The following is a 13,567-nucleotide window of genomic DNA, read 5'->3' as shown; positions in this document are numbered from 1 at the left end:
TTTCTTTAAGATTCACTGTCAGTTAATACTGAGTGTTAAGAGTTTTGCTCACGATAGCAGTGATTTAGCCATGGAAAAGTGAGACATTTTAAAAAACTCAATGTATCATTCTGGAGCCACTGACCCTTCTTGACTTATTCATCTCTAAAAGTTAGGGGGCGGGGGCACTTTCCTGACAGTATTTTATCAATATAGACATATGTTGCCAAAAGCAAGAAAAAGTGCTTCTCAGCCGAAGCTTCTTGCTTTCCCGCTAACCCGAGAGTAACGCCACATGCCTCCTTATACTTCTGTAGGGTAGTGAACACTCACCCTTTGGGCTGGCTCTCAAACTCTTCTGCCCACTGTTCCTGGGCATCTTCAGTAGAAAGATCGACATCTCGCGTTGTGGCAAAATTCAACTCACTGCCTTCTGTTCCATGGAAATAAATTGCATTCCCATCTGACTGACAGCTATGCTGCAGATAAAAGGAGCATGCAGGAGGTATGTATTAAATCGGTTTTGTAACAGCAGCTTTCGACAACTCTGAGAAAGCCATTAAATTATTTAGCAACTGGCTGATTACAGAAGCTAAACCAAAAAGTGAAAGAAAGAGAAAATGTGCACTTAATTCTTCTGTATGTATCTTGAATAATTTATAAATTACTGTCAGTATTCAAGTCAACTTGTAGGGCTGCTTCCATACTTTTCCCTATCTGCAACATTGCTAAAAGTTGTAACATTTAATATCGATATATATGTCAAATACAAATGGTTCTGTAGCACAGTAAATAAAATGTTAAACCACAAGCTCTAGGTGACAAGATCATGATGCCCTTCTATGATAAACAAATGCAATGAAGTGAACCTGGGTTTTGTTCTTAAGCCTCTATGATCATCTCAATGGGGCTACAGCAACACCATGTCAAGGTTACACATGCACAATGCATGAAACTTGTATCCTCAGTCTGAAGTTTGAGCTGTCTAAGTATCTGAATACTCAATTCACATTAATTCCCAAACCAAGAATCCTGTCTCATTTGAGATACAGTCAGAAAGAAATCCAAGTTTTGCCAGCAGGGCATGCAAATTCAGATAGGAAAAGCCCTTCCTTGTGAATGAAAAATGCAGATAATATACTGGTTGACATCACAAATGGAAAACAATGGTGGAAAATCCTCCGGGAAACAGTTGATTAATCAGTTTGCTTTGAATCTCAGAAAAATCCAACAGAACAGGATATAGGTAAAGACAATATTGTGTAATTTTGTTTGCCTGTTTTGAGAACTGTTTTATCAGTAGTGATCAGAGGGTTGCTGTAAATGTTAGTTGTGGTAGGCCAAAGGAATGTAATGCAAGCAGAAGAAAACACAAACAAGCAAAGAAAATACAAAAAATCAAATGTCATACACTTGTTTTAATTATACAAATAAAGGACAATTTCACACGACTTTCCTTAGTGACTTTTGCAAACATCCTTATGTTGTTTTCCATGTTGAAGTTGACTAACAACATCAATAAGCTGCTGGAACAAGAAGGGAAACAATATCCCTGATCAGTTGGACAGAATAAAGGAAATAATTAAAAAAAAAATCAGATAAATGAATAAACCTACAGATAAATGTATTTTGTGGTGTACCTCAGCACCCCAGTCCCAATTCCTCAAAAGTAAATGACATAAATCCCCATGGACCTTTGTGGGGTTTTTTTTCCCCTTAGGCTAAGTCTACATTGGGGACTTGAAATGCTGTAATGTTGTTTTCCCCTGCTGAGTTTGCAGGTCGCTTTCTCTCACTGCTCTTCACATCTGAGCAGGAGTGGGGATATCTTCATCCACTGATTTCTTTCTGTGTGCAATGAATGGCTGCTTCTGTATTCAAATTGGATGGAAGCTGGTTTGAGGGAAAGTGCATTAAAGAGGAATGTTTCTTGAAATGCAACAGGATACAAATGAATTGTGGCTAATGTCACCTGCCTTAATGAAACCTGTGACGGGAGCACACTGGACCTGCAGCAAGCAGTAATGTGAACACACCCTTACTTAAAAAGCTGCAGCCCTGACTGGGTAACAAAAGCCAATCCACGCTAAGTTTGACATCAGCAAATGTTTGATTAGTTAAGGGTATGGTGGTATGGCTTTTGCATCTTGCACAGGATCACTGAAAACTGTGGATGCCCATGGGCTGAATGTCTGTGCGAACTGGTCCAGCCATGGGACCAAAACTGTGTCTGGACAGGCACAGGAATGCAGGACAGAGCAGAAACAAAGTGACTTGATCAAGGGCACGAGGCATCCCAGAGTAGTCTTCAAAACAGGCTGCTGATCATACAGTTCTTCCAACTCAAAGGGCCATCTTACAAATGCAGAGGAATTGAAACAGCGCCAAGGGTATACATTAAATTTTCATCAAAATAAAGAAGGGTAGTGAAACTGGTAGAATGTACTGCTTTGCCCTTTTCAGGCCAAAAGTCTCATTACAGATGAATAAAGTGCCATACATCTAAGGTTTGAAATCTCTGTCTCTTTTCCCTGCTCTTTTATGCTTATAACTGTAAATCAATAAGCCCGATTCTCCCCCCCACCTCTTTCCCTTGGCTATATAGTCTCTCACTGCTTGACAAGCAGAACACAGTGTAACTAAGTGATGCAGCTTTGCCAGTTGGAGATGCATCAACAGGAAACATCCGTGCTAAATTCCTCACTCTAATAGATTTTGAGCTTCAGTTGTGGGCTGCATCTTCCTGAGGATGCTCCCGAGTTAGTGACTTCACCTCTGGGCTTTCAAAACATTTGCTGTCTCCTCTACCAACATTTAATTAGGCTAAAAAAATCAAAAATCAAAGATGAACACTGATGTGCCTCTTCCTAATAACTCTCAGTGGCCTAATGGACATGATGATTCTTTCAGACAGCTGTAGCCTCACAATTTATTTTTTGGCGACTCTGGTTACACTGGAATGAGTATATCAGGCATTTGGGTGATGCCAGCTTGCAAAGGGCTGGTGGCAGATGGAGAGAAATCTGCCCATCGTGCTTGCACCTTCACATGAGTGGAGAGTCATCCATTTCCCCCATTAAGGGGTTGTCACTTAGCCCACCCAGCTGGAAAAGAAGGTTGCTGTTTTTCAAGCCTGGCTAGCAGGTTGCATTAGATACAAATGCAAAGGGCACTTTAAAACAGAAGGCAAACTACCAATTGTAGGCAAACTGAAACCGCACTGTTTCAACAGCAGCCAGTTTTTTTTAAATGGCTGTAATATTTTAAGTGATTATTTTTGCCACTTCAGATTGCTCCTTGGAGAGGGTGTGTTGTTGCTTTTTAATTAAAGTCTACGCAGTGCAAACAGATTAGATATGAGGAGGAAAGGAAAGAAAAATTAGGATGGAGAAAATTAATTAAAATGGCACTGTCTGCAGAGTCATAAATTAGATATTGTTTCTTGCTGGGAATGAGTTATGCTAGTGACTGGAATTTTTAGATTTTAAATCTGATAGCAGATTGATGGAAGGATCCAATGATCATAAACTCAAATCCATGCACAGTAACATACTTAACAGTCTAATTGCTGTTATTCAGAATTAAGTGGTTACATGGATTTGAGTATGAGGTGATTCAGGATGAATCTCTTTCCGTAATTAAAAGAAACACCCAGCTAGGATTAAAAACTGCTCTGCATGAAGTAAAACAAGATTTTAATCACTTCTTACATGCTAGATTTCTATATGATTTAACCCTAGATACAAAAACTAGCTATATACACTGACAGCTACAAATGGTCATTTCCCCACTCCAATACATGACCATCACATGGAGGCCACTTGAGATATCTGTGTGATGCCTGTTCCACATAAATGCTTGACATATAAATGTGTGTTGTCACATGGCTTAACCACATTCAATAGAAAGTCTTCAGCATGGTCATAAGGAGAATGGAAACTTCCACCTCTGTTTTAGATTAACTACAGTTTAGTGCATCATCCAAAAACCCTAAACTGTGGCTTCCATTAACCATAGTTAAGATTAAAGGTAAAGGACCCCTGACAGTTAAGTCCAGTCGCGAACGACTCGGGGTTGCGGCGCTCATCTTGCTTTACTGGCCAAGGGAGCCGATGTTTGTCCTCAGACAATTTTTCCAGGTCATGTGGCCAGCATAACTAAGCCGCTTCTGGCAAAACCAGAGCAGCTCACAGAAATGCTGTTTACCTTCCTGCTGGAGTGGAGTGGTACCTATTTATCTACATGGACTTTGACATGCTTTCGAATTGCTAGGTTGGCAGGAGCAGGGACCGAACAATGGGAGCTCACCCCGTTGTGGAGATTTGAACCACTGACCTTCTGATAGGCAAGTCCTAGGCTCAGTGGTTTAGACCACAACGCCACCGACATCCATTAACCATAGTTAAGATTAACCACGGTTAATTTTCCACTGTACATTTCCTACTGCAGGTTACCATTGAAATTCAAGCATTAGAAACCTTTTGTGATCTCCCTGATAATGACTTAGAGCCAGAATCTCAGAGGTGTCAAATCCGTCAGACACAGACTCTAAGGGAGAACTTGCTAAAGGATAATCACCCACTGAATTACTATGTGAGCAGCAGGGAAGCAGTTGCAAGGGAGAGTCAACTTTAAAGTTTAACCCTTCCTGTGCTTGTTAATTTCCTCCAGAAAATACCCCCTCTCATTTCACTTGCTACAAAGCCAGGCTTACTGCTGGGTTTTTACCTGGCTGAGGGGGGGGGGGGGGAACAGCTCAGAAGATTCTTCAGATGACTGTGATAATATAACTTTTATATTGCTTGTATGAATTATTAATAATTAATAACACTTTAAAAATCAAAAACACACAAACCAAACCAATCAGGGAGAGCATTTGCAGATAAGAAGTGGGAAGATTCCCCCTTCTGCTTCATCTCTTCCCCCCCAAAATTTGGGTTTCATTCAGATCCTGCTATGCCTGGGAGCTCTCCCAGGTCCTGCAGCAATTGAGTCTCACTGGTTCTCTGTAGTCTCTGAAGTTATTTCTTCCTGCAGCTACTCTAGGTTATTTTCCCCAGTACTTTTAAAAAAACTTTGCATGTGCTCAGCCCCACCAGAAAAATAACGCTGATACTATTTGACTGTGGCAATTAAGGAACAATAACTTTACTTTTGCTGCCTAATAAAATAAAAACCTCAGCGCCTAGGACTTGCCGATCGCATGGTCGGCGGTTCGAATCCCCGCAGTGGGGTGCGCTCCCGTCGTTCAGTCCCAGCGCCTGCCAACCTAGCAGTTCGAAAGCACCTCCGGGTGCAAGTAGATAAATAGGGACCGCTTACCAGCGGGAAGGTAAATGGCGTTCCGTGTGCTGCGCTGGCTCGCTGGAAGTGTCTGCGGATAGCGCTGGCTCCTGGCCTATAGAGTGAGATGAGCGCACAACCCTAGAGTCTGGCAAGACTGGCCCGTACGGGCAGGGGTACCTTTACCTTAAAATTGATAAAGATCAATTTTCACAAAGAGTTAAGAATAACACAGCATTAAGTCTTTGGCTTGGGAAACAAAGAGATATGACAACACAGAGCACACTATCTTGAAATGTGGTGTGTAATCAAGGAATGCAACTTTACTCTCCTTTCTAGCTCCAAAAGCAGTCTGGGCAAGAGCATGTTTGCGTGGTGGACTGGAAGTGTGGTGAGAATCCAGATCTGGTGCCTTCTAAGGCTTGTGTGAGCCACGGGGAGGAGGCAGCGATGGTTATACAAGGCCTGCCTTTCTGCCTGCCTGCCTCCCTACCCCCTCCTCTACTTTCACCTTCAGCGAGAGCAAATAAGTTGGCCCTAATTAAATTCCATACTTTGTCTTCTCTCTATTTCCAGACTTCTGATGCAAATGTTGTCTATGCAAACCATGCCTTGAGCGCCATACCTTCTGCTGACAAGAGGATGAATTTTTGTAAACAAACCAGAATAATTATGGGATAGATTTTTTAAAACAACAGGAACACACCGCTATGTTCTCAAATATTTCTCTTGTTTCTACCCACTCCATCCGCCTTCCCAGCAGCCAGTGCTTTTCAACCACATTAAAAATAGCAGCTGTTTCTCACGCCCCCATCCTTGTCAAGGCGTGTTCTGTGCAGCTGCTTCAGACATACCTGCTTTAAAGGCCCAGTTTCTCTGGATTTTTCCAGCTCTAGTTTAAAGGGTAGGATCAGCATACCCTTTAAAGCCATAGTGTTAGAGGAAAAGATGCCGGAGTGAAATATCTATGTGAAATTCTGTTAAATGCCCAGAGCCAAGCTCCATACTGCACCAGGTGTAATGTGGCCAAATGTCAGATGGGGATTAGATTGACTAACACAATTTATCCTCTAAAACCGCATGCAGGCTTAGGGAGATGAAAGGTTAGTAAACTAATCCACTATCCTATCTGGCATATGTATCCTTTTTATTCTGTTGTTTTTGAAAAATGAGTTTTGACAAGCATTTTATGGTACTTTTAGTACATATCTAATCTCTAATTCACCCACTTTTGCTGTTAAGCTTCACCCATAAGTTGCATGCAACTGCTAAACAAGAGCAATTCAACTAAGCTAAGCTAAGCTCTGCATGCTTTACATTTATATTCTGCTATGGGATCTGAGTATAGTTGCATAGGCCTCACCAGACATAGAAAGAAAATGAAGGGATGTAAAATAGGGGCAGAAGGAGAGCCTGTTGGAGCAGATCATGGCCCACCTAGTTCTCCATCCAGGTCTCACAGTGGCCAAACAGTCGCCCATAGGAAGGCCCCAAGCAGGGCATAACTATGACACCACTCTTCCTACTTGAGATTCCCAGCAACTGTCATCCAGAGGCATTTTGCCTCTGACAGCAGAGGGAGAACATAACCATTGTGCCTAAAAGCCATTATAAAGTGAAATAAAAGGTTTTTAAAAATAAAAGATATTATGAAAGCATTGAACCAAATAGAAACAAGCAAGGTTAGCATAATTGGCTTTCTTCTTCTTCTTCTTCTTCTTTTATTTTGTATTTTTAATGCACTCTTTGTTTCCTTTTTGATCTTTTCCTTTTATTTTGTTTAACTGAAATACGTTCAATAAAATATAAATATTATAACTGGCTTTCAAAATTTCATATGCTAAATATTTCCAACAGTTTGCACTGCTTTAAATTCTTCTTACAGCAATATACTATGCTTGTGAAGTATCCCCCACCCCCAAAAGTTCCATATTTACTACCACACTTTACTACACTTCACTAGCTACACTTTACTACAGGCCATATCTGTTTCCTCCAAATATGCCAAGAATATTACCAATATCAGTTATTAACCTTGATAAGACCTGGTTATTGTTGTTTTGAATGCACAACTAAGTATATATCACAACATGAAAGGCTACAGCTGGAATTGGTCATATCATAATCTTTGCAAACTGTTTTGAGGTCCGTCCCCACCTTATAATCAAGCAGTATATACATTTTATATAATAAATAATAAATAAAATAATAAGCTAAGCTATGAACAAGCTCCTTGCAACTAAGGTCACCAGAACAAGCTAAGGTTTGAAGTGGGGCCACTCAACCCGCTGGTGCCTCTCTTCACATGCAGGGGAAGTCCCTAGCTCACCAAGGGTTTGAGACCCATTGGCTACCCTCGCCTGGTTTAGCCATCTAGTTGAAGCCATTCAACTAGGTGCGGGTGCTGTTGCATGCTGAGAACTTCTAGAAATCACAGGTGAGAACTGAGTGCAGAGTGGGGACCAAAGGTCATAAGCAGCAGTTCTTGTCAGTAGATTGTGTGGGTGAAGGGTGCAGAGGGTCCAATCCATATACAGTGTACTGGGCCCAGGAAATCCCGTTGGCACCCCTGAAGCTACCTGTGTGCTCCAGCCAACATCTGAGACCCTGCTCTGTGTTCCTCCTCTTGCAGAAGCAAGGTGGGTGAAATAAAGAGACAGGATGTTTCCAGTTGGAGTGATGCAGTTATGGAGCACATACTCAATCTGCCTTGCCCTGGCCCTGCCTCACCTAGTCTTCCAACTAGTAGTTTTAAACCCTGGAAGTTTCAAATATGTTTTTGGATGCTAGTTGCTGGATACTACTTAGTATGCCCCTGCCCAAAAGAATGTTGTTGTTTGCTATGTTTTAATCTTTGTAAATGTGATTTACACTATAATGCTTTATAATTTCTATTTTAATTTATTTTGTTAGCTACCTTGTTTGTACTCCACGACTGAAAGCACGAAATGTTAAATGGAGTTAGTAGGTAAGTAAATAAGCAAGGAAATATAAATAAAATCCCAGGAAGAGTGATGAAAACTAAATGGTTATGCAATGGAAAAAACTGTAATTAACAGCCTTATTCTTAGGCGGTGTGGGAGGATGGCTACAAAACACAAAGGAATAAGACCGGTATTCATTTCAGCACTGTTTTGCTAAACAGATACCATCAAGACATTTTCTGCTGGATGACCTTTGACATGACAGCTCCAGTACATAAAATATCAAGAGATTTGGCATTGTGATGGGGGCGGGGAAATTATCTGACAACATGAAATAATTAGAGGGATATTATATATATATATCCCTTCTCTTGTATCTCATTCAAAAAAAGAGTGTGTTAGTCAGCCGGCTGCACTGGGGATCCAACATTGTATGTACTGAAACATTAGCAAATTAAACCCAAAATTTAGCAAACCTTAATAGTGGCTCCAGGGAAAAACAGCCAGTTGCCTGTGTCCACAGGATCAAGATTATCTTCCAAAACAATTTGTCTGTGGGCTGCATTTATTATCAGAATATTGTCCAATGCCCAGCAGGCCTCATAGACATCGCCAGCATAAACGTATTCTTGTTTCCACTGAAACTGAATATTTTCTCCTTTGGCTTCTTGTGGAAGGTATAGAATATGAATGATTGTGCTGATGTTGGAAGGAGCTCTGTAGGATATTGAGATACACACATATATATTAAAACTATTTATACTTTATAATCAAACAATTCAATCATTTACAGTGTGTTGCATCTCATCAACAAGTCAGTAATATTAAAGTGCATTTCCTCAAATTATACCATGTACTGACATTAAACTTGTTTAAGTATTTAGCTTATTGACATGAAACAATGGGTCAAGCGTGCACAGGTCCCGTGGAAATGCACTGAAAATGTGCAAAAGCACAACTATTTCTTTTGAACTGTACTGTGCCCATAAGCACTATCCAACTTCTTGTGCATCTTCCATTGAAATGAATTGGAGTTCTACAAGAGAATAACTGTCTCACTGGTGGGACAGTAAATGCCATTCATTTCAATGAGACATCTACTAATGGATTGTGCTAATGGATGCATTCAAAGATTTTGTGGCTAAAGAAGAGTAAAAAGAAAAATATATATCTATTTTTCCTGTTACACTCTTGAAACGCATAAAATATTTACCATAATACAATATTTGCTTCACAAGATTTTTAGATTAAATAATAGCATGTGTTAACAGGGAAAGCAAACATTTTATAACTCTTCGTGCTGCTGTAGCCAAAGCTATTTTCTTTCAAAAACACGTAATTTTAAGAAGTGTTGATGCAACTTTATCACAAGACAGGCCATTGAAAGAAACTATATATTGCTTTATGTCTCCTGTCCTATTTGAAGCAGCTAGCTGCCATGCTGGAAATTACTGCCCTTGCTGAGATTAAAAGAAGTGCTAAAATGTAAACCGCCAGTACTTTCAGAATGTAATAAAACAGCCGTGAAAAGACAATGCCAAACCCATACATCTTCCCTGTCCTTTGATAGAACAGAGAGCTTGGTAAACATGGCAGCAGAGGTTTCAATTTCCATTTTTGCCATTCAATTATTTTGGATCTCCAACTGCACGGCTTCAAATTGGGGAGAAAGAATGGGTGAAGTTTGCAACATAATTAATCTTCAATATATAAGAAAATAATTTTCTATGGGAATCTGATGGAAGAAACCATCAGAGAGAATAAAACCTCATGATAGTCTTATACAGTCAGGAAATATTATTTGTGTAAGGTGCACTGCCTTGAATAAGGGTGTGTTCATACCCAAGCCTATGTATGAGCTTTGTCACAAATCACAGCAGTCTTCCTGGATCTCTAGCCTAGTCCTCAGATAAAGTTCCGGAAATGCCTATCACTCCAATCACAAGTAAGAAAGCAGGACAATTACTGCAAAACCAGCAGCTCTGGGCAGAAATCTAGGACGCCTAAGTGTGGACAACATATATGCAAGTTACGGGGGCTCCCTTTCCATTGACTGAAGTTTAGTTCATGGTGCCACACTACTAAACTGTACAATGAATCTTTACTGCAATCAGAATGTTTCACAGAATAATTGCCTGTTTATGCACATGGGGTCAGCTACGAGAATGTGAAGGTTCTATCCTTCTGAAGTCCCCTTTCCCTTGCTCAAAGTCTAGTTCATGGGTCACATTAATAGTGCTTTCTTTTGGTAAAAAATGAGGAGCCCATATGCATCTCTTGATAAAAATGTTGCTAGTGCCCCCCCCCCCACGAAGTCAGTACTCTGTACTGGTGTGTACCATCACAAGAAAAAGCACTGCATACTACCAGTAAACTGTACAATTAGCTTGTTCCATAGAAGAATAGAAATATTGATTGAATTTGCCTCCATCCCCAAATCCTTTCAGTGAGAACCATTACTCTGGTTCCCTGTACTTTAACTTAAACCCCAGAGCTATGCAGGCCTTTCCCTAAAGCATTACTGGACAAACAACGTTTAAAAATATGCAAAACCAAAAAAACTGAAAAAATACCAACTTCCTCTTTATTTTAGACTTTTTTTTTTAGTATATCACACATTTTAAAGCAATGCAAGAAAGTGAAGAATACTAAATATTTGTAACAAACCTAATTTTCTCCAGCTGAATCCAATCTGCAGAATTGTTCTTGGAGTACGACACAATAATATTTGGATCCGAGTAACTAAAGCGACATGAACCTGACCCTGTGAAGAGCAATAAAATTAAAAGTGTTATAACACAGTCAAGCAATCAATTATCCCTCTGATACATTCACTTCTGACTGAGTACTCGCCACCATTATCAATTTTCTGTATTTTAAAATTCTTTGATTGATGATTAAATTTGCTGTGATCTGTTGCTGAAGGAAAACGCATAATAATGTCTGCTCTCTGAGTCAGAAATAATGTGGAATTGATAAATCACAGCAGTGCAGCATAATCTGCAGTAGATTTCCCAAGGGGAGCCATAATAAATTACTAAACACCCCCTACTCAAAACGCACGCACAAGTAATGTTAAAGCAAAAGCGAAATGCCATGTGCCACACTTTCCAAGGTAAACACTCAAAGGCTGCTATATACATAAAGAGATTTTTCAAGAGGAAACCAAGCCCCTTATTGCAGAAGTACTGTGGCTTAGATGCAATGAATTAACTCTGTGTTGGATGTGGATTCTACCTTTGAAATTTAAGGTTGTCTTACGAGCTATAAAAATGATGCACAATCTGAACATTTTGCTCAAAATTTAAGTAAAAGCAAATCTTGAACAGCAGCAGCGAGATGCAGATCCTTTACGCAGCGTGCACTGCTGAAACAGATTGCCATGTCTTGCCTTTTCTTCCCAGCAAACCGTCAGACCTCTGTTCCTACCAATGCAATGGGGACAAAAGTCACCCTTAAACACATTCTAGGGTTATACTCTGGGCATATATTCCCCATGGCTTTGCCATTCAATACCAGCCCAGGACATTTTTCTGGTGCCTTCACTGATTAGGGTTTTGAAAAGTATTGCTGTACCATTCGGACGCTATTTTCTCCCTTCACTTATCTCCCCATCCGCTCATGTTTGTGGTGCTATCTGAAACAAGTTGCTTCACCCTGTTCTATGTGAGGATAAACTTAGCAGCTGAGTATACGGGTTGAGGTTCGTAACAAAGTGTACTGAAGAAATACCATATTTTTTGCTCTATAAGACTCACTTTTCCCCTCCTAAGAAGTAAGGGGAAGTGTGTGTGCGTCTTATGGAGCGAATGCAGGCTGCGCAGCTATCCCAGAAGCCAGAACAGCATGAGGGATTGCTGCTTTCACTGCGCAGCGATCCCTCTTGCTGTTCTGGCTTCTGAGATTCAGAATATTTTTTTCCTTGTTTTCCTCCTCCAAAAACTAGGTGTGTCTTGTGGTCTGGTGCGTCTTATAGAGCGAAAAATACGGTAGATCTATAGGGTGGGTAGTAATATTAAAAGAGCCATAGGCTGGGGCACAGCATTTGGATAAATAGCAACCACAGTGACTCTTGCTGATGACTCTTCCATGAAGCTTGGCTCCCACTCAAAAGTGGCACTTTCACCTGCCCACTGCTAAAATGCCATCCAAAGGGCTGGCAGGGAAGGTGGTAAAAGGTGGTGGCATCACTACTGTGATGGCAATAGAAGGAAAAATACTTTTCTGTCATGGCCATGGTCCTGTGTGCTGTGGGGCATTTGGCAGTACCATGCTGAGGGTCCCCTAAGGTCTGGGATCACACATGCTTAGCAATGCACTACCAGGCATGAATATTTCCCTCCATTAAAAAATTAAGTTTCCATTATAGAATCATAGAATCATAGAGTTGGAAGAGACCACAAGGGCCATCGAGTCCAACCCCCTGCCAAGCAGGAAACACCATCAGAGCACTCCTGACATATGGTTGTCAAGCCTCTGCTTAAAGACCTCCAAAGAAGGAGACTCCACCACACTCCTTGGCAGCAAATTCCACTGTCGAACAGCTCTTACTGTCAGGAAGTTCTTCCTAATGTTTAGGTGGAATCTTCTTTCTGGATCCATTGCTTTCTTGTAGTTTGGAGCCATTGCTCTAGCAGTTAACCTAGTTCCAAAGATGCATTCCCATCATTTTTCTTTTGAGGGAATGCTTAGTGAGGTGGGCCTGCACAATTTGTGACTCTGACTCAGCAAGGCAAGGACAGCCTACTAGGAAGAGGCATGAATTGTGACTTGCTCCCATCTGGTGGGATGCAACTGGCTAGGTTGGCTGCAGGTTATGCAGGTCTAGAGGAAGAGGCCATGATTAGGAAAAGAACTACCAACAGTGGAAGATTGGCAGATGAAGATGATGGACTTTGCGGAGCTAGCTGACCTGACTGGAAGAATCCGCGACCAGAAATGAGTTTCAAGAGGACTGGAGGAAATTCAAGGACTATTTGAGCAAATATTGTAATATAAAAAATTAGAAATTACTTGAAAGAAACAAATAGGCCTAGGACAAATTAAGTTATAATTAAATAAATGGGATTCAGAATGTCAAGAAAAGTGAATAAGATGACTATAACTGGAAATTGTTTTAGTTTAATAATGATATTGGAAAGCTGTTACTTTTAACTCACAAGGAAACTCAGAAGGGAGGGATTTGAGGAAGTCAATTAAGATGTTTAAAAAGTTGGAATTGTGAAGAATTAAGTTTGTTATTATTGTCTATTTGTTTGTTGTCCCCCCTCCCCCTTTCTTTCTTTCTTTCTTTCTTTCTTTCTTTTTGCTTTGTGGTTTGTGTTATTACGGTGGAAAATTTAATAAAAAATTATTCAAAAAAAATAATGATTAGGAAAAGT

The 13,567-nt window shown here is 40.5% G+C and overlaps 1 protein-coding gene across 4 annotated transcripts in view; it reads right to left on the bottom strand.

Moving 5' to 3' along the window:
- Window positions 1-13,567, bottom strand: part of RELN (reelin) — a 311,282-nt gene that overhangs the window by 142,658 nt on the left and 155,057 nt on the right. For all 4 annotated transcript variants that reach the window (XM_083701222.1, XM_083701221.1, XM_083701223.1 and 1 more), the window contains 3 exons: window positions 10,854-10,950; window positions 8,663-8,903; window positions 313-458 (listed from right to left, as the gene is read on the bottom strand). In XM_083701222.1, coding sequence (XP_083557348.1) covers window positions 313-458; window positions 8,663-8,903; window positions 10,854-10,950 — 484 coding nt within the window. The remainder of the gene's footprint in view (window positions 1-312; window positions 459-8,662; window positions 8,904-10,853; window positions 10,951-13,567) is intronic.

Source organism: Podarcis gaigeae, assembly GCF_964106915.1.
Source record: "Podarcis gaigeae genome assembly, chromosome: 10".
Taxonomy (NCBI): Eukaryota; Metazoa; Chordata; class Lepidosauria; order Squamata; family Lacertidae; genus Podarcis; species Podarcis gaigeae.
The sequence above is the reverse complement of the archived record's forward strand: the minus strand, read 5'-3'. Positions and strand labels throughout refer to the sequence as shown.